The sequence below is a fragment of the Physella acuta genome, unplaced genomic scaffold, assembly GCF_028476545.2.
Source record: "Physella acuta isolate Inbredline_101_S28 unplaced genomic scaffold, ASM2847654v3 ptg000626l, whole genome shotgun sequence".
In the NCBI taxonomy this organism is placed as follows: Eukaryota; Metazoa; Mollusca; class Gastropoda; family Physidae; genus Physella; species Physella acuta.
In genome coordinates this window covers 173,893-200,654 of record NW_026732145.1, presented here as the reverse complement: position 1 = coordinate 200,654, position 26,762 = coordinate 173,893, and the positions used below count along the sequence as shown (strand labels likewise).

The 26,762-nt window shown below is 37.7% G+C and overlaps 1 protein-coding gene across 6 annotated transcripts; it reads left to right on the top strand.

Annotated features, from left to right (window-relative positions):
• The first annotated feature begins 1,128 nt into the window (after positions 1-1,128).
• Positions 1,129-21,023, top strand: LOC131948146 (uncharacterized). Of its 6 annotated transcripts, none has more exons than XM_059309678.1 (13): positions 1,129-1,277; positions 7,496-7,606; positions 13,130-13,979; positions 14,416-14,579; positions 15,265-15,360; positions 15,678-15,821; positions 16,083-16,202; positions 16,701-17,716; positions 17,864-18,006; positions 18,244-18,371; positions 18,941-19,168; positions 19,445-19,492; positions 19,632-21,023. In XM_059309678.1, the coding sequence occupies exons 3-13, from the start codon at positions 13,318-13,320 to the stop codon at positions 20,021-20,023; spliced, it is 3,141 nt and encodes a 1,046-aa protein (XP_059165661.1). In that variant the 5' UTR covers positions 1,129-1,277; positions 7,496-7,606; positions 13,130-13,317; the 3' UTR covers positions 20,024-21,023. The 6 variants fall into 6 exon arrangements, with proteins under 6 accessions (XP_059165661.1, XP_059165660.1, XP_059165663.1 ...); XM_059309676.1 differs by lacking the exon at positions 1,129-1,277 and adding an exon at positions 5,829-5,915 and having other exon boundaries at positions 7,496-7,608; XM_059309677.1 differs by lacking the exon at positions 7,496-7,606.
• Positions 21,024-26,762: the final 5,739 nt, after the last annotated feature.

Below are 26,762 nucleotides of genomic sequence, written 5' to 3'. Positions count from 1 at the left end.
AAATTTAATTCTGACTGAATGAGAAGGGTGGAGTGACATGCTTCCGCTTAGAATATCTGGCCAAAGTACTTCAGGGCTTCTAAGTGTTTCCTGCTTAGTTGTACTTTCTACAGTAAAGTTCGTGCTATTCAATGTGTAATGACGCAGATATTAAAGCGACGAGCAGGCGGACTTTCTGAAGCGTAACCAACTATAATATATATATATATATATATATATATATATATATATATATATATATATATATATATATATATATATATATATAAAATATTTTTTCTACCTCGTTTTGACGCCCCCTCCTGTGGTCGGCGCTCGGACCAGACGCCCCACCCGCACTCCCTTCGCTACGCCTCTGCCGTGATGGAGCGTCACCAGTGTTTCTTCCAGACTTTTTAAACCGGGGTGGAGGCGGACATTGTTAAAAGTATATATTTTCTATATAAATTCCATTTCGTTCGGTGGGGGGGGAGTTGGTAGGCTTTTTTCGGGGGACACCCCCTCCCCTACCCAAAGAGATGCCTAGATCGTCTTTGGTGAGAGTAAGGCACTAATCATCTTTTTTTTTAAGTTTAGGTTAAGAATTATTCCCATCCTCAAACTGCTCTAAGCATAATTTACAATTTTAAACCCAACTATTTTGGGTGGGGAAATGCTCGGCCAGATGAGGCTCGTTAGCTGGGGACAGCCACTCTTCTAGGAGAGAAAACTCCAAAATCAAACAACTGCTGCCTTGTAGTTTGTTCTTGGTTGGACAATGGTTATGGAAGCAAATCCAAAAAGAAAAGCAGGCTGAAATCGGAGTCAATGGCCTGATTCAATGGCGCATAACCAGTTAACACGTAATCCTTAATTGTGATGGAGGCGTGGTCGAGTCGGCAAAAGCTCATGGTTGATAAATTCGAAAAAGTCTCGAGTTCAAACCACTGGCGGAAAAGGCTCGATCCCTTCCAACACTAAAAATTAAGAACGAAGAAGAAGAAGAAGAAAGGGTGGGAAAATTTAACTTATGTCACAGTGAAAAATAAAACTGTGGTAATACGTCGAAATGCCGCTGAATACAACAGCACTACTTTGCTTAAAAAGAGTGCGCGTACAGCACACGGCGTGCCGTCTCTGCGTAGTAAACAAGCCGTCCTCATCACGACACACAACAGATTTCTTACTGCTGTTCAATGTTTATTTACCAAAATTTCCACTCGCTGCAGAAAATCAAACGAAGTAACGTTTACCTGCAGAGCGACTTTGGGTAGGGAAAAAAATTGTTATGGAGTAAGGTAGGCCTTAATTTAAATATTTATATTATTAAGTATATTTTAATTATTATTTCATAAATAATAAAATATAATTGTTACCTAGTCAAGTGTAGTTCGACTTTTTTTTATATTTTCTTATTTAATAATAATAATAATTAATAAAAATAATTTAATTAAAAAAACATTAGGTCCCACTCTCGTTTGATCCACCCAGATAATGTGAGAAAACCTACAGATTCTCTAATAAATAGGTTTAATGTTATGTAAATGTAATTGATTATTTTCTTTTAGATCTGTATGTAGTTACTAGATCTAGTAGTTTCAAAAAAAAAATAACTAATAGGCTACATTCTACGGAGGTGACAAGTCAAAGGGCAATGACTTTTATCCTAAGTTCAAGTTGTTTTTTAACAGCTGGTGACTGCCTTTTAGTACACCGGCACAAGGCTGGAAGCAGTGGCGTAGCGAGGTCGGGTGTCACCCGGTGCGGCACTTAATGGTGTCACCCCCCCAGAGGCATAGAGACCCTTCCCAGGGACAAACTTTCAAATTTTCGATTTGCACCCCCCCCTCAAACTTTCGATTTGCACCCCCCCCTCAAGTTTTCGATTTGCACCCCCCCCCTCAAACTTTCGATTTGCACCCCCCCCCCCTCGAGTTTTTCTCTATATATTTTGCTATTTTTTGCCTTGGTGTCACCCCCCTAAATGGTGTCACCCGGTGCGGTCCGCACCCCCCGCCCCCCCCACGCTACGCCCCTGGCTGGAAGTACTAAACAACAATCTAATTAAATACTAAATTATCGTGCGTATTTTTCAAATGCATGTTAGCCCCGATGAAAAGGCCATACATCTGTCATTTGATAATTACTGCCTGATCACATACACAGCAAAGTATGTAGCCGGTCGGTACGCTCGAAACTGTTTTCCTCTGCTGAAACGAAACCAAACAAGTTTATAGGTCAAGGCCGTGACATGTCAAAGGTGAATATTCTTTCGTTGGCGACGGCCAGCCAGACATAAACATTTTTTAAAATCCATTTCTAAAGGGAGACTAAATGTTTACATGGCTGGTTATTATAAAAATAAATATCGCTAATTTACATTGTATTGAAAACATTATTTAATTCTATAATGTAAGCGGGCTTTTATAAAGGAAGTTTTTTTATATTTTTTTTTTTTTACTGAAGTGAGGAGAGCAATGGCCAATGGGCGAAAATACAAAATCTCCACACATTAAAAATATTTTGTTTTAAAAATACGACATAGGGCGACACAATTGTCTGGTCGGCGGATACATTGCTTGTTGTAAAGGGTGGTGGATTTGATAGAAAACTGGTATAAAATTACTCAACATCTTAGCAGACCCCCCCCCCCCTTCCCCAAAATAATTACGGTACAAAAGTTGGTATTACTTAGACTGTTTTTTTATTATATGGAACCAGCATCGTTTTTTGTGAAAATTACTTGCATCTCAATTAATAGTTATGAAGAGTTTGTTGTTTTTTTTTAAATTATTATTAGTTTGTTAACTTTTTAAAATCATCTATTCATAGTTGTTTGTTTTTTTTAATTGTAAAGGCTGTGTTATATAACATTGCTATATGCCACCACCCCATATTTCACAATATAACAAAATGATAAACCACCACACCACTCTATACGTTATTTGATATGGGCCTAAGCCTAGCGTTTGTCAATTGTTTTTTTAACGAGAGAGAGCTGGTTTTCACAGACGTAGTTGCTGTTTTCTCAGTGGCGTAGCGAGGTCGGGTGTCACCCGGTGCGGCACTTAATGGTGTCACCCCCCCCCCCCCCCACCCCCAGAGGCGTAGCGACCCTTCCCGGGGACAAATTTTCGAATTGCACCCCCCCCTCAAACTTTCGATTTGCACCCACTCCTCAAGTTTTCGATTTGCACCCCCCCCCTCAAACTTTCGATTTGCACCCCCCCTCAAGTTTTTCTCTATATATTTTGCTATTTGTTGCCTTGGTGTCACCCCCCTAAATGGTGTCACCCGGTGCGGTCCGCACCCCCGCCGCCCCCCCCCCCCCACTACGCCATTGTGTTTTCTGTAACACACAGTACTTCTAAGTTCTGTGTTCGCCAGTCGAGTTATGGCAACTTATGTTTGTTGTTGTTGTTTGAGCCCTAAAACTGACCCTAATCGGCTGAAGAAATATTTTTCTTCAGCCGATTAGGGTCAGTTATTACACGCTCTTCACCATGTTGTACTGTAGAATATACCCCTGTTGGCAAGCATACAAGAGCTTTCATAATTTGATGCGCACTTCTTTACTGGCGTGTTTTAAAGGTGTTATATTACGCATTGCCACATAGAAGACTAATAAAATAATGCTAAATCCATCCTATTGAGAATCAGACAGTTATTGCAAAATCGATTTTCGATAGAGCAGCGACACTTGATTGCAGCGAGTGCCGTCGGAATCTTGAGTGCATTGTACTCTGGTGACAGATTCAATCTTTTCAAGTTGAAACTAGTTATACCCGGACAGTCGATAACTGTTCTTGGTTTTAGAATGACGATAGTAGAATATATTACACTTTAAAAATTAGTTTACATTCACATTAACACAAGCCTAATGATCTGTTGGTTTGTCACTGTTATCTTGTCTTATTGTTTTGTTCTTTTTTTTGTTGCGGTGGGAGGGGGGTCTGTTTTTTGGGAGGTGGGTGGAGCCATGTGACAAACAGGGGTCTGGCATTTTGAGACCTACGTGTGATTTCGACAATAGAGGGTCGGGGTTATACACCGGCTAATTATTGGGTTACGTCATTGATGGGTGACGCCTTTTGTTTACACATAATATATATTATATAGTCTGGGTTAAAGTTCTGTGCCTTCTATTCTCTCTGTAAGCGAGACATCAAATGTTAAATAGTCTACTGCACTCAACTGTAGAAGCCCACACAACTTGGTATAAATAATCCATGCCTGGTTTTTCAATCCTCCACATCAAGGCGTCAAGTGTTTAAATATTCTATCGAAGTGTATTGTAGCCCGCACAACACGGCGGGCTTGTTGTATAATCCCCACAGCCATTCTCTGCCAGTTCAGGCATACAGGTATTGTGTTGTTTGATTAATGTTCCTTTCATTGTACACCTCTTGTCTCTCCACCCCCCCCCCCCCCTTGACGTATTTTATCCAGTTAATCAGTCATCCAGTGGCGTAAGAAGGGAGGTGAGTTAAAACCAGGGACCTTGGTTTATTTGATACCACTTCCCTTGCAATTTACTGCAGTGTATTAGTTGCTTGAGTGTTGTCCATTTCGTAAAGTAAAACAAAAAAAAAACATTAAAATAATACGTTTTAACTCCGCTAAAATTGAAAATATAATTAAATCTGTGTAATTAAATTTTAAAAAAAGCAAGCCTACTATATTTTATACTTTCCTGGCCGATCGTTTTTAAGTCGACCCCTCCCCCCTCCTTACCTAAAAAAATGTATGCTTTAAAGTTTCTAAGACCTAAATATTACGTCATGAATATTTCTTTATGATGGCAGAGCTTACTACTGCTAACAAGGAAGTCTCGAGTTCGGATCCCGGACGCTAGTCCATAGGACATCTTAGATTTCACCCAGCTCTAATGGGTACCTGATTCACATTAGGGTGACAATGTGTCTGAGCATCTGAGCATAGCGTTGACCACACTACCCCCTGTATGCAGAGGCGTAGCGACCCTTACGGCGCCCGGGGACAAACTTTCGATTTGCACCCCCCCCCCCCTCAAATTTTCGATTTGCATCCCCCTTCAAGCTTTCAATTTATTTTTCCAACCCATATTGGCGCACCCTAAGGTCGGCGCTCGGGGACATATGCCCCCCCCCCCTCGCTACGCCTCTGCCTGTATGCCCAGTTCATTGAAACAGATGAACTCTACTTTATCTCCCTCGAGAATCTTGAGTATTATATGAAATTATATTGATAATGAGATATTATTGCATTGTCATTGGAGATGCACTTATCTGCGAAAGATATCGCTGCATTAAAAAAAATTTCATCAGGGTTTCTTTCAGATATTTTGCTCTGCAGAGGGGAGATGGCACTTGATAAGTTGAGTTTATTTTCATCATATAACGATTGCTTGGCTATAGTGTTCTAAGATTTTAACTAGAGGTTATTCGGTTTCCTGCTATATTTTATCGCTTTCGTTTTGTTTTAAATTTTAGTAGAAATCGGGGGGTCAATTTTTATTGAAGCGGGTAAACGCTTTATTGAATACCGCCTCTTGTATTCAATTTCGATCCAATTGAAGCTGATCTTCTAATCACCGAGGTTGTATTCCCTATGGCTATTCGGTTTCTTGTTGTTCATTAATTGATAACATTCTCGGTGCAAAAGCAGGAATAAAAATGTAGGTCATGAAACAATTAAGAAAATAAACTGAAATATTAGATGCTTGGGCCGTGACAAAACAAATTTCATCAAACTGGGTCACTTCGTCTTTTTGCCTGGTGGTTGTTGTTTTTTAACACGCCTCGAAAACAATTAGTCCACTTGATGTGGGTGTGCTAGACAACTGGACAAGTGGACTGCCGGCCATCTCTCTGTGTGAGCGGTCTTTCGTCAAAGCTTCGTTGTAATGTTGAACTAGGTGTTGTCATAAAAACTGTATCATACACCTAGAGGATTCGGTAGGCCTCATTCAATGTTACCGATTATACTTGTTTATATGCTTTCAGCCATTGTATTGTATCTGGAGAATATAGTAGCCTAAATTATCAACCGATTTCAAATTCTTTTACCGATTTTGGTCCGTGAACGCAGTACTTTTGGCTTGACAGATGAAAATTTGGAGGTTACTTTTAAGTTATATCTAAGATCGGAATTAGATCAATAGTATTTTTTAAATACAAAAACTTGCTGGACTGTTTGAACATTTCAGGCCCACGTTACAGCTTGATGTGTGATGGTTTTTCTATTGGGTGAAATGTTAAAATATCTCTTTTCGCTGAATATTTCACACGTGAATAGCTCCATTCTGTGAATATTTCACACGTGAATAGCTCTATTCTGTGAATATTTCACACGCGAATAGCTCTATAATGTGAATATTTCACGTGACTAGCTCCATTCTGTGAATATTTCACTTGTGAATAGCTTTATTATGTGAACATTTCACACGTGAGCATCTCTATTCTGTGAATATTTCCCATGTGAACATCTCTATTCTGTGAATATGTCCCATGTGAACATCTCTATTCTGTGAATATTTCCCATGTGAACAACTCTATTCTGTGAATATTTCCCATGTGAACACCTCTATTCTGTGAATATGTCCCATGTGAACATCTCTATTCTGTGAATATGTCCCATGTGAACATCTCTATTCTGTGAATATTTCCCATGTGAATAGCTCTATTCTGTGAATATTTCACACGCGAATATCTCTGTAATGTGAATACTTCGCGTGATTAGCTCCATTCTGTGAATATTTAACTTGTGAATAGCTCTATTCTGTGAATTTGTCCCATGCGAACATCTCTATTCTGTGAATATTTCCCATGTGAACATCTCTATTCTGTGAATATTTCCCATGTGAATAGCTCTATTCTGTGAATATTTCACACGCGAATATCTCTGTAATGTGAATACTTCGCGTGATTAGCTCCATTCTGTGAATATTTAACTTGTGAATAGCTCTATTCTGTGAATTTGTCCCATGTGAACATCTCTATTCTGTGAATATTTCCCATGTGAACATCTCCATTCTGTGAATATTTCCCATGTGAACATCTCTATTCTGTGAATATTTCCCACGTGAACATCTCTATTCTGTGAATATTTCCCATGTGAACATCTCTATTCTGTGAATATTTCACACGTGAACATCTCTATTCTGTGAATATTTCCCATATGAACATCTCTATTCTGTGAATATTTCCCATGTGAACATCTCTATTCTGTGAATATGTCCCATGTGAACAACTCTATTCTGTGAATATTTCACATGTGAATATCTCTATTCTGTGAATATTTCCCATGTGAACATCTCTATTCTGTGAATATTTTCCATCTGAACATCTCTATTCTGTGAGTGTTTTCCATCTGAACATCTCTATTCTGTGAATATTTCCCATGTGAACACCTCTATTCTGTGAGTATTTCCCATCTGAACATCTCTATTCTGTGAATATTTCCCATCTGAACATCTCTATTCTGTGAATATTTCCCATCTGAACATCTCTATTCTGTGAGTATCCTATTATTCCAGATTTACCGTAGGCAGACAATGGAAGAAGAGGCGAGTAAGAAAGGACAAGCCCGCATTCAAATCCCGAGGAAAATCGTAATTCTAGCTGGCGAGGACATGAATAAATTACACGTGTGAGAGTTTTCTATTTAATTAATACGGGCATTAGCGTGGGGTCACATGACTATCTGCCTATATTTGTTTGATAAGTGGGCCCTCTTTTTCTCTTAATGGACACCTGAAAACAAAAGTTCATTACATTTCGCGAATTTTTTATTAGGTTGACAAGGTTGGAATTATGTCCCTTTTCTGGGACAGGCATAATGTAGACGTCATTTATACATATGCAAACTCCGACGCAAGCAAATCGTCATTTCCGGTCTGAATTTTCTTGACCGTAACGGTCACTGGGTTTACATCTTTTACCTACTTTCACTTTTCTCATTGCTTATTCACATAAACATAAAAGGGTAAATTTTTCAGTGTTCGAATAAAAGTTCGAATATTGCAAAAAAAACAAAAACAACATTGAACACGGATTGTATTAGTTAGGCAAATTGTATTGAATAATGCTGATCCACCGTACCCCCTCCCTGTCCATGGCGTCGTCACGTGTCCTGTGAAATATGGTCGCCTCTATAGTTTATGCGCGTGTCTTTGCTAAACCACCCCAAATGTTAATGAAGTATTTATGCAGCTGGATCGTGTTAGAACCAGATTATTTCGGTACTTTTCTGTTGGATCCGCTGCCCGCAGGCCAGACCGTCGGTCACTGAGAACTGTGACATAACCGCCTGCACTGGCTACCTACGTGTGTGCCCAAGTCTTTGTTTGTGGGGTAAGAAATTTATCTTTTTAATTAGCGCGGTTTTTTAAAACTGAGTCACTGGGTCATAGCTCAGGCACTTTTTTTTCTAAGGAATTAATTTATATTAAGAGCGGGTTACGTAATTTGTTAAAGAAAATAATTGAAAAAGAGTATTTCCGCTGTGTATTTTTTCTTTCCAAGGAAACTTGGCCTATTGTTAAGAATTTATTTATTTTTTAAATTTTTATTTCATAAAGGAAGTGAAATGATGTTAAAATTGTTCTATTTAAATATAAAACCGTTTTACTTTAAGAAAAAAAAATGTAAATGTCCCTATAGTCAGCCTCTTTGGTATTGTCACTGCTTCACCTATTTCAAGTTCTAGACCTGCTTTTAACGTTACACACAGGTGTGTTTCGCCTACACCACGTTATCGCGTGGAAACGGTCAACCCAGGTGTGTGTTGTGTTGTGAAACTCATTACCTTTCCCTCTCGTCTCTCGTACATTCGTTCCAGCCGTTCCTGGCCTACACCGTGATACAACCCAGCGTTAAAAGCCCGTAATGCCGGGCTAGTTTTAGCCGCTTCTAATTAGACTAGTCATTAACTTGCTTTCTATTCTACCGCCCCAAGCACGTGGATTAGCATATTGAGGTTTTGTCTTGAAATAGCATGTGTTGTGTCGAGGCAGGTGGGTCTACGTCGTAACTCTCATTCACAGTCATCAAGGCGTATTCATATTTAAACATTATTTAGCCAGTTTATTGTCAACGTAAGCGCTACTTGTTATGTAGTGCGATATTTGTTATGTGTGGCGCTATTTGTTATCGTATGGCTTCCCTGTGTTCTAAATGTGTATGGCTATAACCCGCGGGGTAGCCACACTGATTCCTATTTGTACCGAGGGCACAGTGACAAGTGCCACTATAGCCCCGCCCATTGCCTGTAATTTAAATAAATAATTATATGCTCGTTTTTACAACAGGGCTTGTTTTACAGCCCAGGATTTGAATCGGGTGATGATCCAAAAGTATAGGCCTAACATTAATGTCATGTTGTTCTTTTTATTGCGAGCTAAGGCCCCCATTTAAAAGAAAAAAAAACAGACTGATCTCCCTTTTTCAAACCAGCGTAGAAAAGAAAAGCACGATTTTAAACGTCGAAATGGTACACATTCGGGATCATTTTGATAAATGAATACAAATTAATCTAACTGGAACATCATTATTGCTTGGTAACCACTATTAAGGGTAGACTGCTAAAGTATATATGTTTTGTATCATCATCACTGCCCGTCACCCTTGCTGGGATATGGGCCGCCCACCAAAGATCTCCAGAGTTCTCTGTCCTGCCGGGGTATGGGCCGCCCACCAAAAATCTCCTGAGTCCTCTGTCCTGCTGGGGTATGGGCCGCCCACCAAAGATCTCCAGAGTTCTCTGTCCTGCCGGGGTATGGGCCGCCCACCAAAGATTTCCAGAGTCCTCTGTCCTGCTGGGGTATGGGCCGCCCACCAAAGATCTCCAGAGTTCTCTGTCCTGCCGGGGTATGGGCCACCCACCAAAGATCTCCAGAGTTCTCTGTCCTGCCGGGGTATGGGCCACCCACCAAAGATCTCCAGAGTTCTCTGTCCTGCCGGGGTATGGGCCGCCCACCAAAGATTTCCAGAGTCCTCTGTCCTGCCGGGGTATGGGCCGCCCACCAAAGATTTCCAGAGTCCTCTGTCCTGCGGGGGTATGGGCCACCCACCAAAGATTTCCAGAGTCCTCTGTCCTGCGGGGGTATGGGCCACCCACCAAAGATTTCCAGAGTCCTCTGTCCTGCGGGGGTATGGGCCACCCACCAAAGATTTCCAGAGTCCTTTGTCCTGTGTGCCATCTTCACAAACTGACTCAGGTGCAGCCCATCTTTGTGGTTTCAGCCCATCTTTGTGGTTTCAGCCTCAGGGTCCCGTTGCCAAGTGTTTCTTGGTCAACCTCTTTTGCGGTTTCCTGGCGGGTTCCACCTCAATGCTTGCCTGGATAATTTCTATATAGATCGTATTTTTTTTTCTGTCTGGAGGGGGTAGGGGCTGAAAGAAACACAGAGGCGTAGCGACCCTTCCCGGCTCAAGATTTCGATTTGCACCCCCTCAACCTTTCAATTTATTTTTCCAACCCATTTTGGTGCCCCCTAAGGTCGGCGCCCGGGGACATATGTAGCCCCCCCCCCCCTCGCTACGCTACTGAAGAAACACTAGCTCGCTCGAAAAACGCGTGGTTGTAGCTGAAAGCTACTCGGATGTCTGCTTATTAAACATGTGTTGGAATAAAACATGTTTTCGAAGATTTCAAAATACACGCAATGATTATACGTTGTTGCAATGGCGTAGTGAGGGGGGGGGGGGGGGTGCGGACCGCAACGGGTGACGTCATTTAGGGGGGTGACATCGAGGCAAAAAATAGCAAAATATATAGAGAAAAATGATAATTCCACTTAATTAAGTGATTAATTCGAGTGTTAAAAAGTCTTTTAAGAGCAAATTTGTCAAATCCCGTTTGGCAAATTTGACACAAAGGGTGGAGGGGGATGCAAATTGAAAGTTTGAGGGGGGGGGGGGGTGCAAAGCGAAAATTTAAAGTTTGTCATCGGGCGACGGGAAGGATCGCTACGCCTCTGGGGGGGGGGGGGTGACACCATTAAGTGCCGCACCGGGTGACACCCGACCTCGCTACGCCACAGCGTTGTTGTATATGTTTATTTTTATTTTTTTTTATAATTACACATTTCCGCTGACTCATTCATATGAATTTGTAAATCTTCTTTAGATATTTCACCTTTTCCTAGCACTCGTTTTAGGCCAGTGTAGGGCCTATGTAATCGACATGAAATTAAAACTGCGTAAACTACGTCCTATTCTTAGCGCCGACTCTACCTTGGACGGATTTTTTTTTAACCTAGTGTCCATCCTAGCCCAAAATAAGAGCCACATTTCGCCAAATTACTGCCGAATTATTTGTTTTCTTCTTTATACTTTTTCTAAAACACGATCACCATTTAGTCAGATATGGATAAATTGTTGCAAAATATTGTTGAAAACTAAACACAGGTGGTGTCGAGGGCCAAAATAAAAATTTACCTACGAATTTTCCCTCGCTTTTGCCTTGAAAGGTCATAGGTCAAGTCAAGGTAAATTAAAATCTTGGTGTTGTGGAAATGGATTTTCACGCATGTTGCTAATGCAATCGGTCAGTAAATCACCGATATCGAACAATCGAGATGTCGGAAATTCATTAAGGGGAAAGTACGTAGAATTCTAGATCTAGATCTAGACCTAAATCGGCTAATTGTATTTCATGCATTGCTAGATCTAAATCTCTCTTACTATTAACTATTAATAATTAATTATTTAATTGGGGTGGAATGGCTCACTCTGACTCTTGCTTGACTTTGGTTTGGCTGGTTTAAAAATATTTAGATCTAGATCTAGATCTAGATCTAGAATTTATTCTAGATCTAGAAGAGTCTAGGAGTTAATAGTAGAGTCACTAGACGTCTATAATGTTTTATGTTTTAATTTAGATGTAGATCTAGTCTAATTCTAGAATCTAGATCTATTTCAAACTATTTGTAAATAATTTTACTAGATCTAGTTCTACCACAGTCACACCACCAGTATCCCCATCTAAATCTAAAGTCTAAAGTATTTATTTAAATACTTGGCATAGCACTCTATAGAAGTATAGTTAATAGTTATACATCATATAGTGAATAGTGTCATATATACTCTAAGCTGCTGCTGAGGTAGCCTGGCCTTCTAACTATTTCCTATGATAATCTATTCTATATTCCAACTATTTAACTATTAGATCTATATTTAATAAGATATATCATCTAGTCTAGATACAGTTATAAAGTTCTCTTTTCAAACCTGACGTTCCATATGACAAGTGAAGTAGAGTTCCCCTGTTTATGTACCTCGGCATATAGTATACAGGGATAGTGTGGTCAGCATTATGCTGAGCTACTTTCACTCTACCTAACGCAAGTTAGGTACCCATTAGAGCTGGGTGAACTCAAGCATGTTCTACATACTGGAACCCAAACTCAGCAAGCACCACCCAATTAACTGCAGTAGAACTAAGGAAGTCTGAGTCTGTAACTTGTACAATCAAGGAATGGGTACAAGTAAAATGGAAGACTAAAGGAAAATGACTGTCTAAGCTCTATGTGGTAGAATGTGAGATTATATGCTTTTACTATGTATATTTATAAAGTAGTGCTCTAGATCGCTTAGTATTAATTAGACCTACATAATATTTTGGCGTAGGCCCAAAATGATATTGTTTTACTTTAATTTATTTTTTGCATTGCCTACTAGAGTAGGGCTATAGGCCCAGCTGTGAAAACGCTTCACCTGGATGTTGCAAGACTTGTACTTTTGTTTGTATTCCCTTGGATGTAAAAAAAAAAAACTGAGGAGGATATGTATAATAATTGTATCAATTCCATTCTGACACAGAAGGTCGTCCATAAAAATCTGTTAGATACAGTTCTATCTCCCCCATCTCTTCCCATTATCACAAAAATTAACCCCCCCCCCCCCCCAACCCCCCACCACTTTGACACAAAATTTTAAAAAATTGTTTTTTAAAACAGCTTTTTATAATATGTTAACTGTGCATGGTAACCATGGTTTATGGATCAATTTCTACAGCTAAAATTCAGTTTCAAATGTTGGTTTTTAAAATGCTATGTGTTTCATGTTTTCAAAATCACCACTTGTCATACAAAATTGTCTGTGATTTTTGCTTGTTTATTTACTGTCTCTAATACCTATACAGACTTCTTATTATTTTATTTCAACAGAAAATACAAATTGTCGTCTAGCTGCTGATCGTCGTCCATTATGATAGTTGACTCAACCCTTTGGAGTCCAGTTAAAATCCGTTTACCCTATTTGTTAAACCATTACGTACACCAAGACAGGGTCACATGACATTTTGCTGTTAAGGGTTTATAGTTTAGTTCAAGTACAACTGATTACCAAAGAAACAATGTTCTACCCCAGCGATAGTGAGAAGTTAGTCAACGGCAAGTCATCGGACGCTTTCATCGAGTATGCTGACGGGGAAGAGAGTGATAGCGATGAGCTGCTCCCAGAAAAGAAAAGAAACAGTGGTGTTTTGAAATCCAATGTACCTGATCATCAGAGGAATGGAGATGCTGTGTCTCCTGGAGAGGGCAAGGATCCCAAAAATGACGACGCTAGTAAAACTGTGACGTTCTTTAATGTCACAGAAGTTTATGACCTGAACAGCGACGCACCTAACCCAGTGAACGTGCCGCTAACTGAGCCTGTAAAGGATGACAAACCAACAGAGCTGAGGAGTCCTGATCAGTCAGGGGACAGTCCTGCTGTTTTGACAGTCACCCATGATCTGTCACACAAGGCGGACTCCGACACCAAAGATGAGACTCCGTCAGAAGGCGCTGACCAGAGCGGTCACAGGCACTTCGATGTGGTCAATGTTGATGAGTCGGCTCTGAAGAAGGAGGCTGAAGAGACCAGGCATGAGTCACACAGGCCCACATTGTTGAAAGTAGCAAGTGCTACTTCGGATGGTTTCTCTGGGCAGAGTAACATCAGCGCTAACCAGGATACTATAGGGCCCTTGGACAATCCTGACTTTCTCAAGAGGTTGCAATATTCTGTCAGGTAATAGTTTTATTTTATTTAGATTCTGTATTTTAATGTAACATTATTTAAATATAAAATAATTAATTATGTTAATTATATGTTAGTGATATCTCATTTGTCCATAACAGTTTTTATGCTTTGTTGACGTTATAAAACAACTAAATAAAACACATTTCTTTTGCTATGTCAGAAATTTCTCACATTTTAAAAATATTTTTCTGATTTGTTTATTATTTAGGTATTTATCTTTATTATACAAGGTTTTGTTAAATAAAGATAGTCTTTATTACAGAAGTTTTTGTTAAATATAGATATAGCTCCTGAAGATGCTACCAATATTATAAAGCTATTGTGATTTAAGAGTAGATATTTTTCTTAACATTAAAAAAAAATGTCTTTGTTTGTTATAGCTTTATTATTACATCAACAACAATGCCCCATTCTACTATTTCAGTCAAGCTGTAGATGATGATGGCTTTGGAAATGCCAACTTAGACCTGGAGGAGTTTGTTGAGATTCCCCAGACTGTACCTGACCTGGATGGTGGCTGGGCATGGGTTGTGCTGACTGCAGCTTTCTGTTCACTTGGTCTCACTGGTGCTACTACGTTTACAGCAGGTATTGGCTTTGTATCATATTAGCTATGTTATTCTACACAGTGGCGTAGCGAGGTCGGGTCTCACCCGGTGCGGCACTTAATGGTGTCACCCCCCAAAGGGGTTGCGACCCTTCCCGGGGACAAACTTTCAAGTTTTCGATTTGCACCCCCCCCCTCAAACTTTCGATTTGCACCCCACCTCAAACTTTCGATTTGCACCACTCCCCCTCAAGTTTTTCTCTCTATATTTTGCTATTTTTTGCCTAAATGGTGTCACCCGGTGCGGTCCGCACCCCCCGCCCCCCCCCCTCGCTACGCCCTTGATTCTACATTTACTGCTCGTATTGACTTTGTATCATATTAGCTACATTCATTCTACATTACTGTGGGTATTAGAATATTGTATCATATTATGGGGAGGGGGGGGGGGGGCAGGGACAGCTTTAATCTGGGGACAACACATGGTTTGGACCGAGGGTAATTAACTTGTCTTAGTGTCCATTTTTCTGAATGACCTCTCACTGCCCTCTCTAGAACCTCTATATGCTTACATTGTCCCCTAGGTTCAACAAAACAGTGTCCAAACAAAATAGTTTGAACAATTTTAGACATGTCACATTGTTCTCTGTTTAACATAAGGTAAGGTTACACAGGATAGAAGCTGAAGCCTTTTTTAATGTGCCATATTTTTTATGTAATTTGCAGGTGTTTTGATGTCTGCCATCCTGGAACAAATAGATCCAGATATAACAAAAGCTTCATGGATTGGGGCCGTTCATATTAGTGTATTGTGTATGTCAGGTGAGTGATCTATCAGCCCTGTTTACAATGAAGTATCTCACTTAAAAGTTTTAAGGACATTTTTAAAATCTTTATTAATTGGTCTCTACGTCATCACAGTCATATCACAATCCACTAAAATATTAATATGCATAATAAAATAAATATTTTTTCTTACATGTCAATTACAAAATTTAGGTATTTGACCATAATATACTATACTTTATAACTTAACACCATTCCCCAAATTTGACAATTTTAATATGCCCCTAGCAGTATTTTTATAACTGAAACAAGCCAACAGTTGTCTAATTGTTGAACATTTTTAACATCTTCAGGGCCGTTTGTTGGGATTGTTCTTTCTCGTCTGGGCTCTCGTTGGACAGTGTTTTGTGCTGGTTTAATTCTTTCAAGTGGTATGGTTGGGGCATCGTTTTCTAAAAGCATTATTCAGTTGATCTTCACTCACGGCTTGATTGCTGGTAAGTATCGTATTGGCTGGGTCACTGGAGGTCATTGAGTACTTATGGTTTCACTAAGGCTTTATAGTTTAGTAGTTGGTGAAAATATTTAGCCCATATTGCTTATGGTTTAAAGTGTAAGCTAATTTAGCTTAATTCAGTGAAGCCTAAAGAGAATAATAGCCAGAACTTTTCAGCAATCAGCAGTCATGATTTTAAAGATGTGTTTTTTACTTGCTTGATTTAAAAACTTATTCACAAGCACTGTTTTCTTGTTTTTAGGCATAGGTTCTGGATTCATATTGAATACCATGTTTGTCACAGTCGGCCAGTATTTCAATAGATACAGGGGCCTAGCTTGTGGACTGCTAGCTACTGGTTCAGGGGCAGGCATGCTTATTGGTAAGTTTGTTCTTGCTGGGTCATTAGTATTACCCAATGCAACCTAAAAAGTTGGGGTTTTAAAAATCTTGAAAAATATTGCTGATAGGGAACTAGTGTGACACATTCTGGGTCGTTTTTTTTTTTGTTTTGAGATAGTTCAAATGTCTAATATTCTGCACAGTGCCATCATATTTAGAGGGTTTGTAAATCAAAATGTTTTTATTATGGTTTCAACTCCTGCTTTATGGCAGGTAGTTTGATTTGCTGGTTATCAAGTTTAACACTGACCTGAATCACTGTTCATTATTTAAAGCTATTCATTCCCTTTTAGCTTGTTTATTATATTGGAAGTAGAAAAGTAAATTTGATTCAGTTGAAAACTATATTTTAAAGAGATGGTGAATTCTTGTAAATAGTGATAACTTATTATTTTTCTTGAAGTGACTACTACACAAAATTTCCAATTTCAACTTGCTTTTGTGTCAATGATTGATGTTATTTAACATTTTATTACAGGCGGAAATGCTCTGAATATTTTGTTTAGAAATTTCGGACTGAGTGGAACATACTTACTTTGGGGAGGAATAACATCCCACATTCTGATTTTTGCATTACTGTTGCGCCCATCGCCAGAGGAGCGGCTGAGGAATGCAGAAAAGAAGATGAAGAAAGATCCAGACAAGTTTGCTGTGATTAGCCAGCAAGACCTGCGCAGTGGCAGAAACAGTATCGTCAGTGGCCTCAACAGCACATGCAGTGGTGCCGACCAGAACAGTATTTTCAGCCGAGGTGTCAGGAAAGTTCAAAGATATCCAAGTAAGCTCAGCAAAGGAGACGTCAGTGTGGCCCCTCTGCTTAAAGCTGTCCTACATCAAGAAATGTCTCGGTCGAACTACTCAATCGCAACCAACCGCTCTCATAAATCTCAGATAAAGAATGCACCAACCAGCCCCGGCCAAGGCAGTAAATTCACATTTGGGCCAGCCAACCCTGTGGCCGATGCTCTTAGCACATCTGTAGGGTCAAGCCCTGGCACAACCCCCATGTCACACAGCCCCCTGACTACCAGTCCCCTGGTCACTGCTGACCACGGTGATGTCAGCTCCACCAGCAAACAAAACCAGGACAGCGTCTTCTTATCAGCGTCAACTCTTGGACCCAACGAGGAGCAAAATCAACTTCAGCCGTCATCCCCTTCCGGCAGTCAAGCACCCACTGAATATGGTCCTCCATTCCGGAGGAGGTTTTTATCGCAAAGTTCCCAAGCTCAGTCCCAATACTCCATAGGCAGGTTATCACAGCGCACCTCAATTAGGGAGCAGCTGCAACGCAATGAATTGGACAATGAATCTCTGGCGTCTACCTTAGTCTCTCACCTGCAACCTAGAGATGCCCTGACCCCTAGACACAAGCTGGGCTCTCGAAGCATCTCTTCCATGATGGGCAGCATTGCCAGCTTCCCCACAGCACTTGCTATTGTGAAAGATGACTTAGCCAGACTTGAAGCAACAGATGACCTTGATCAAAAAAGGGTAATTTATTCATGCTATCTTTATCTTTACTAATAAGTTTACTGTATCATATTATCTTAATATCCTAAATAGTCACTTTATACGACAGACTTTATATAGTTAGTGAAGTAGGTTACAGGTTTAAGTATGTTACATTACATTTTCCAGACAATCAAAGACCACTTATTAGGATTCCTAGACTCACTTCGACTTCTGAAAAATAAACCATTTTTGGTATTTATCACTACAACATTTTTGTGGGCTTTCGGCGAATCTCCATTTACAATGTATCTTCCTGCCTATGCAATAAGGTGAGTGCATTTTAAAATGTAGGCCTCTACACAGAGTGCACTTAGTCCTATCAGGCATGTATTATAGCAAAATTATCTTCTCCATCACCTGTTGTTAAATTTTGACCATATTGTTAACTTGTTTTTAGTTTTTTTTATCAAGAATAAGCTTATCTTGTGTTTGTTTTATCTTATTGTTGTGTATTTTTTATTCTGATCACATTTTGATTGGTTTTTTTTTTCACTACTAAATTTCAGCAAAGGGACGTCAGTGACCCAAGCATCCTCTCTGTACACTGGCATGGGATTTGGGTCAATGTGTGGGAGGTTCCTGTCTGGGCTAGTTGCCAGTGACAGTGGTGTTGGTCCTATACTACTCCATATTGGTAAGTGATTCACACTACATTTTGTTGGGTTCATTGGACCCAGATTTGAAATCAAGACTCTCAGGTTAGCAGTCTAGCGCTCCAACACTAGGTCATGCCATACCCTAAACAAAGTAAGAAACGGGTATAATTTTTTTATAAGAATTATTACCTCAAGAAAAGCTAAGCACCACCCACTTTTAACAAACTACCAGCAGTGTCAGTTGATGGATCTTATTTGTGTGGTCTATCAGCTTGAAGTATGGTGAAAGTCTGCCAGTGCATGGAAATATACATGTGTAATGAGGTAATGAGGGAGTTGTGTGTGGAGGCAGTCACCAGTGTTTCTTCCAGGCATCCTCTACCGACCCCCAAACGATTTTATCAGTGTCCGCCCACCAGAAAATGTTGTCCACTACCCCAAAAATATCAAGTGGTGCCGCCCCCCCCCCCCCCCCCCCCCGGTGAAAAAAGTCTGGGAGAAACACTGGCAGCTACCCTTGCGCACTGGAATGATTATTACTTTTTTTGCATGAGTATTGATGGTCTAGAGATAGCGCACGAAGTTGAATAATTTGCTTTTCTTTCAGGGTGTCTAAGTATTGGTGGTCTAGTGATAGCGCTTGCCCCTCTTGTGTCGGAGAGCTACATTCAGCAGATGATCTGTGCAGGGTTGTTTGGCTTCTACACAGGATCCCTGGTCCCCCTGTCTTCGCTGATCACCATAGAACTTTTGGGCATTGGTGAGCTAGGCTTGGGGTTTGGATTTCTGTCGTTGTTTCAAGGTGTAGGATATCTTCTGGGTCCACCAGTTGGAGGTATTGTCCTTAAGTCAACTGATACACATTTACTTTTATTAATTATAGTTTTTTGTTTTTTAATTATTTTTTTTTATTTCATCCAAATTAACCTAATATTTATAAATTGAACAATTACTTTCATTAAGACATTGACATTCTTTAAAGCATTATTTTTTTTTTTATTTTGTCACCCCCATTCTTAAAAAAAGTTCCCTTGAAATATTTTTTTATAACGTAGCAAAATAAAAACTTTTTTTTTTAAACACCACTTTTAACCTACATGTTTTTTTACAGGAGTCTTTGTTAAACTAGTAGGATATGCTAACGCACTTTCTATCTCAGGTATGTATAAATAGTAGGGAAGAAGATATTATGTGGAAAAAGATGAATAGCAATATTTTCATAATTATCAATGTTTTAAATATACTGTCATAAATTTCAATAATACAAGTGTAGTTTTAAACACACCTTTATTTTATAGGCTGTATTGTGATATCGGCAAGTTTGCTAGCCATGGTAATCCCCATTTTACTGCGGAACGCCCCTGAAGCTGAAGATGACAGGGACTCGCTAGAAGACCTAGAAAGGGCTTTAAGAAGGATCTCAGCATCAGACAGCAATGAAGGCAGTGAGTTTGACGTGAATGAACAGGAGGAGCAGCACACCCAGAAGCTTCTGCCTGCTGGTAACATCAGTCGCAGCACTTCCTCTCTGAAGAAGAAAGACGACGGGGTAGGTGGTGAGCTATCCCCTCGGGATGGGAGTTACCCCATAAAAGAAGAACCCCTGGAGGTGATTCAGGAGGTTAACCCAACAGAGCTGGCCCCCATAGCTGAGGAGGCTGAGAAGAAGAGCCTGGGAGACTTAGACTGATCACATTGATTTGTTGTTTTTTATTGGCTTTACTTCTGTATATTTTTTGTTAAAAGGTTAGCTTCAGAAAACAATTCTTTTAACTTGTGAGCAATTTTTCAGTGAAGTTAAACAATCGTGTCTGTTCAGACTGGCACACAAATTTAAAGCTGTATTGAGATCTGGGTTTTTTTTTATGATACTGAAAGTGTATTATTTAGTGTACAAATGTAAACATTGTTCATTTTATACAGTGCTAGGAACTTGTATTAGAATGTGGATTGTTGCAAATGTTTTATCTGTACATTTTCTTTAATTGTAAAATTACTATTGGTTTGACTGCTTTAAATTATATTTTTATATTTGTTTCACTGATATATATGTTTTTATAAATTTTGAGAATGTCTATTTTTTAAAAACAGAAATTGAAATTGTTTTTTTTTATTGATGTAACATGTCTATATGTGTTAAACAGACATTTCAAAATTATCACAGTTAGTCTAGTCATGGTCTTTAAGTTTCTTTACATAAATATCAAAGAGGAGGTTACCCAAGTTTAAGCCGTTGTTAACCACATAAAAAGTTTATTTCTCTCTATTTGTAAATATATTTTCTACACTAATTTCTGCCGTTAAAGAGCTTTGGTAACCTGTTAGAACCTCCTTAATTTTTTTATACAACTAGTCTAAAGATTATTCTTGTTCAGTCATTTTTTAGTTTTACAATCAAGTAATTTTAAAACAAAAACTGTTTTATATGTAAGTCATAGGAATCTCTTTTATTTAGTAACTTGCTATATCCATTACATATTAACCTAACACTTGGAGCATTGTCAGCTAGCTCTAAATTGTTATAATATTCTAGATCTGTATACCAGATTGAAGCTCAGTTCTGGACCATTTTTGCATAATTTGATGCTATGAGCATTTTTTTTTTGGGTTTATTTTACAAATTGATTATTACTTTACCATTTTTTATTATGTTTTACTATGTCTTGAGTAAATTTTTTCATTTTCCATTTTTTTAAAGATTTACAATTTATGCATCTTCTCTCAGCTGGAGTTTTTTAATTTTTATTTAAGAGATTGATGACCCAAATAGATTTCTTTTTTTTTTTTTACAAAATCAATCTGGCATTACAAACTTAATCACTTAAATTATCAGCTCAAGTAAATATAGAACGTTTCCATAAGTCCCTTGTTATTGTCAGATAACATATCCAGTCCTCCTGACATTGTCAGACAGCATATCCAGTCCACCTTTAAGCTATTTGCCACATTGCTGGGCTATCAAAGCCTAGGTTGTCCTACTGGTTGCCAGGTGTTGAAGCTCTATCAGAGAATGGTTGTCACCAAACTACCACAATAACAACAATGTGCCGAGTTTGTTTTTTTTAAAAATACTTTTTAAAAATTTTGAGAAGAAATCAGTTTTCTTACTCATTATTTGCTATTGTATGGAACCTACTAAGTGCTTTCAGAGTTGTTTTATATTTTTTTAAACTTGGATTATAATTTGTCCACAAGTTTTGCTTGACCATTTTGTTAAGTGCCACTACTGTTGTTTGACCATTCCTGCCTGAGCTTCCCATATCCTGCCACAGTTTCCTCGGATCGTCTGCAAGATATTGTTTCCCAGTGTTCCAACAAAACTATTTTTAGTTCAATTATTCTCAATTTATACAAATTAAGTAATTTTATTTTTTTATTATTTGTAAATTACTTCATATTTAAAAACCATCTGTTTATGTTTGTAAATATTTCAGTGTAAGCATTGGAAGATATGCATTTGTTTTTTAAGCAATTATTAAATTGATTGGACAATCAGTATTGACCTCAAGATTTAACTGGACAAATAGCCAATAGAGGTTTATTTTTTTAAAAACGTGGTTTTGGTAAGAAACAAACCCACTGAATAGGAACTGTACATAGAAACGTATTATGCACAAGATTATTCCTAAAACTAGCCAATCTTACCGTGCTTACTCTGTCAAAAAAAAAAATTACAATGATCTTTCAGACTAGCTGGCTTGACACAAAGTATTAAAAGCTTAATTTTATCATTAATCAGGAGAGTATCTTTAGCTTTAGCATCAATGTACATCAGTTTTCTATCTACATTGAAGACAGACCACTAAGACATTTACTGTATTCTGGCATAATTGGATTTTTTTTCCGTTAATTGTTTTCTGGCATATTTTGTTTACAATTTAAATCTGTAAATTACAGAAATTCCTGGGGAAAAAATTTACCAGCTTTTTTTTTTTACAATTGTTGTTGTATATGTGTTGAAGAAAAACTGAAGCTGTGAAGTCACATAGAGAATTGAGTGTTTAGAATCTCACACAACTCCCTGCAGCAACATCTAGACCTCCATTAGTATTTTATTTTAATATGAAAAATGATTGTTCAAATGATTTTAAATTATGCAATCATATCATCATGCCAGCTGAAGTTTCAAGAAATTTTTTACTTTTTGGTCTATTCATGTTATTAAAACATGCTGGAAAAGATTGCTGTAGGTTGAGCTTTGTTTACAAGTTTGTATGAAATGTGCTCAAATGTAAATTTTTTAAACCAGAGTTATTGTTCCTGTAACTCATTTCAGAGTTACCCTTTTTTTTTTTGTTTTAATATATAAACATATCAATTTGCATAATTAGCTAAAAGTATTTTATTTAATACATCACATTCCTTTTATTATGTCCCATCAATCAAACTGTAGAAGTGACATATTTGATAACATTTTGTTTATTTGAATTTTGAATTGATATCAATAAAGCACAACTTTTTTTGTTTTTAAACTGCAATGCTAAAAGCATATTTTATTGTTTTATAGCTTGTGGCTGTGGTTGCAACACAATTTCTCTCATCTTCGTGCATTTCTTCTCAATCCTTGAATTTAGAAATCACAGTTCAATAAAGAAAAAGTGTTCCCACTATCTGTACCTCACTGATCATTTTGTAAATATCTTTTACCTTTAACTGGAATCACTTGGATTTTATGTCATTTTTTACAAAATAGCAAGTTCATCAAGGATATACTTCCAGTCTAATGTTTTTTTCAATGTTCTGTACATTAGTGGATAGATGACGCTTCTGTCTCTGAGAGTAATAAGTACACTTTTTCTGTTGTATGATTTATTTAACTATGATTTGATATATATATATATATATATATATATATATATATATATATATATATATATATATATATAGACCCATATAAAGAAGAATTAGTGTGTTTCATTTAGCTATTAATTTTTCTACTCAATCTTTTGTCATTTATTTTCTTCATTTATTATCTTATGAAATTAATCAGAAGTTGTGTTGTTGTTTTTTTTACATGGCATTACTTTTTTTTTCACTTCTCTAGCTCAAACATATTTTTAAATTCTTTTTTTACAAGAAAATCCTGTTCTTCGGTTTCACTTACACAAAGGTATTTTCATTTTGAGGATGTTTTATTCAACTGCATCTGGTATTTTGTAGTGAAAAAAAAACATTTTATGTGTTGACATTGTTAAATTAGTGCACATTAAATAATGATATCTAAAAAAGCATTAAATAAACTCTGTTTAAATCTCCACACTTAAGTTTAAAAAGTTGGGGACAAAATGGGTTTAAGATACTAGAAGTTGTTTTGTTAAAAGTAAATTATTGTCACCTAAGTATTTTGTCTCCTTGATTCTCAATTTTTTTTTTTTTTCTTATAACTTACTATCATAAGCTAAATAGATTTGTATGTTTTGTTATTTTTTTTCGAGAGTACAAATCATTTATTATGAAAGGATAGCAATTTTTTTTAAATGTATCTGTTAAAATAAAAAAAAATAATGAATGTATATCTTTTGTCAGGGTACTAGGCAAATAAATATTCCGTTAAATATTCTGCAATTGCTATACATGGTGAACTAATCTAACACTAAATTATTTAAGCTTGTTACAATTTTTCTGATACAAATAAACATCTACTTATTTTAAAAGCTCTAAAATTTAAACATTTTGCTTTTAATGTGTATATTATATATAATAAATATTATAAATATAATTTAAGATTGGATTTCCAACATAGTTCTAGCATAATCAATGCATGGCTAAGTTATTAAGAAAAACATACCGATATCAAGTGCATGTAATTGTTGAGCTTTAAATAAAAAGTACTCTCTTTTTAGACCTGGTGGCACTCATTGCAGACAAAATATACTGTTTTTTTTTTTACTTTTAAACAAGAAAAGATAATGTGGTCAGCACTGTGTCCAGCTGCCCTTACAGTTCCTGATGAGTTGCATATCCCTCAGAGCTGGAAGGACTTGTAATAACATACATGCTCATACTAAGGAGACCTCGGTAGCTATCTTGTTTACCACACACCCATACAGTCTGACTAAGCTTCTAATTGGCTTCAGTTTACTTATCTCAATTTATCGTGAAAGATTTCTTGGTGTCGATATGCTCAACAAAAATGAGTGGCGTTGGTTTTATAAAATGGTTTACAGTATGAAAATGTATGTAAATTTTCTTTTACAAGATTCTTCAAGTTGTTTGTAATAACAAATATACAATAAAATTTCCTATATTTATTTCAGCAATAAATGTATGCTTTTGTTGTTCCAGCCCCATCATGCCTCGCTTTGTATCACCGGTTACAATTTGTAAATATTTACCAATTGTATTACAGTAAACCATTTATTATATGCACAGATCTTTTTGCTACAAGGTTTAAATTTTTTTTACACACCTTTTTTTGTCACATTTTTTAAATTAATGCATTAAAAAAATGGGTGATTCAAAACTTATATTTTGAAAACGTTGAAAACGTGCTTTTAAAAAGACTTGGTTCTAAGCTTTAAGGCTTTTTCCTTGTTCCACAAAAACATTAAAAAATCTATATTTATGATTGCAATCATTGCCTCTTGCTTATCTTATACACTAATTTTCATGTAAATAGTTTAAATGTAACCTTTGTCTGGTTTAGGAGTGACTTCTTATTCCTCAAGAACTCTATACCTTGTTTATTAGAAGTTGTGCATTCTATTAATCCTCTGTATCTATTTGTGTATAGTTATTGTGCATAAACTAATTTTTTGCCCTCTAAGATATATTCTGCATACTTAGTCACAAATATATTTTTAAATGTTTTTTTAAATAAAGCAAATAAATTGAAAAGCTTGAATGTTTGTAAAATATTATTCTTTGTCATGTTGGAATTTAATAAACCCTACAACTACAATAGAAAAAACAAATCAAAATACAAACACGAAATTCTGATAAACAGGATGGCATCGTTTCTAAGTGGAACAATCATAAATAACTATCATCACTTAACGTTGAGTGTGCAATACCACTTAAGACTTAAGTGACCACACGCACAAAATTAAGCGACGGAACTTAGTTGACATTTACGTGGTAGCAAGTTCGATACTGGTCTCTCCTGGTCCTTTAAAATAAAAATTTGTTTGTAAATATTGTGTCCAAGTAATCATCAACGGGTTGGTTAAGTCTTAACGTCAATATGCGATGTCCCTACTAAAGAGAGTCTATACTGTTGGCTAACCAGTCTCATGCGGGAGGACGCATATATTTTTCTATATAAATTATATTTTTTCATATCGTCCGTGGGATGGGGGGGGGGATGTGGGGGGTAGATGTGGTCCTGGCAGTGCCGCCCCCCTTGAAAGAGACCGGTTACCTAGTGGCTATCTTTCAGGTCAAAAGGCGCGCGATCTACTCTACCGAACCGTCAAACCTACAATACTATCTAGTGATCCGCCAACCCCTTTTTTCCGCTTTATCTGACTGGGTGGGGGTCGTCCATAAATGACGTAACACTCGTATGGGGAGGGGGGTCCGTAATTTTGTGACGGTGTGTGATGAGGGGGGAGGTTCAGATGGTGTGGCGTCACTTTTTTGCATTATAAAAAAGCTATGTTAGAAAACGAGTTTTAGCCGTTATTTCGCGTTTTTAAAAACGGTTTTAATAAATTGTAATAGGAATTTATCAAAATACTCTATGTTGACAGAGTTCTAACAAGATTTTGGAAAAATATCGATGTTCTAAGAAACATTCAACAGCAATTTTGAGAGGGGGGGGGTTGTAGGCTGAGGTGTGGCGTCCTTTAAGGGGGGGTCTGGCTTTTTGTGACGACTTGTGACGGAGGGGAGAGGGGGAGGTAAAAATCGTCCCAAAAAAGCGTGACGTCATTTATGGATGACCCCGAAGACGAAGCTCGAAACCCTTTGTTAAACGTCATCACACAACGCTACATCCCTAATTTTTTTTTTTAAATACTGAGCTAGATCAACATTGAACAGTTCAACTTGCACTGCAGTTTACAAAAAAAAAAAAAAATTAAGATGCGAAGAAAAACAAACACAGCTAAAATTAAATATCTAACGTTAGGGCCTAATTATTAAAATGTAAAAGTGTCGCGTCAAACACATACACACCATCCCTCATTACACATCGTCACATAGCATATGTCGGTGCAGAGGCGTAACGAGGGCGGGGCGGGGGTGCCTATAGTAGAGCAATGTTATTAGTTTTTAACATTGCCATTTAAACAATTCTAATATTTTTGCAAACGCAATGTTTATTTTTAATTGTGAATACTTGGTGAATACGTTTACATAGCACCAGTGGCGTAGCCAGGATCGTCTCAAGGGGGGGGGTTCCAATTTTTACCCGGGGACAAACTTTCGATTTGCACCCCCCCCCTCAAACTTTCGATTTGCACCCCCCCCCCTCAAACTTTCGATTT

Coding starts and splice junctions, on each gene's coding strand:
- LOC131948146 (XM_059309677.1), top strand. CDS start 13,318: ATGTTCTACCCCAGCGATAGTGAGAAGTTAGTCAACGGCAAGTCATCG. Junction 16,203..16,700: donor AGGGGCAGGCATGCTTATTG/GTAAGTTTGTTC, acceptor ATTTTATTACAG/GCGGAAATGCTCTGAATATT. Junction 18,007..18,243: donor CTTCCTGCCTATGCAATAAG/GTGAGTGCATTT, acceptor ACTAAATTTCAG/CAAAGGGACGTCAGTGACCC.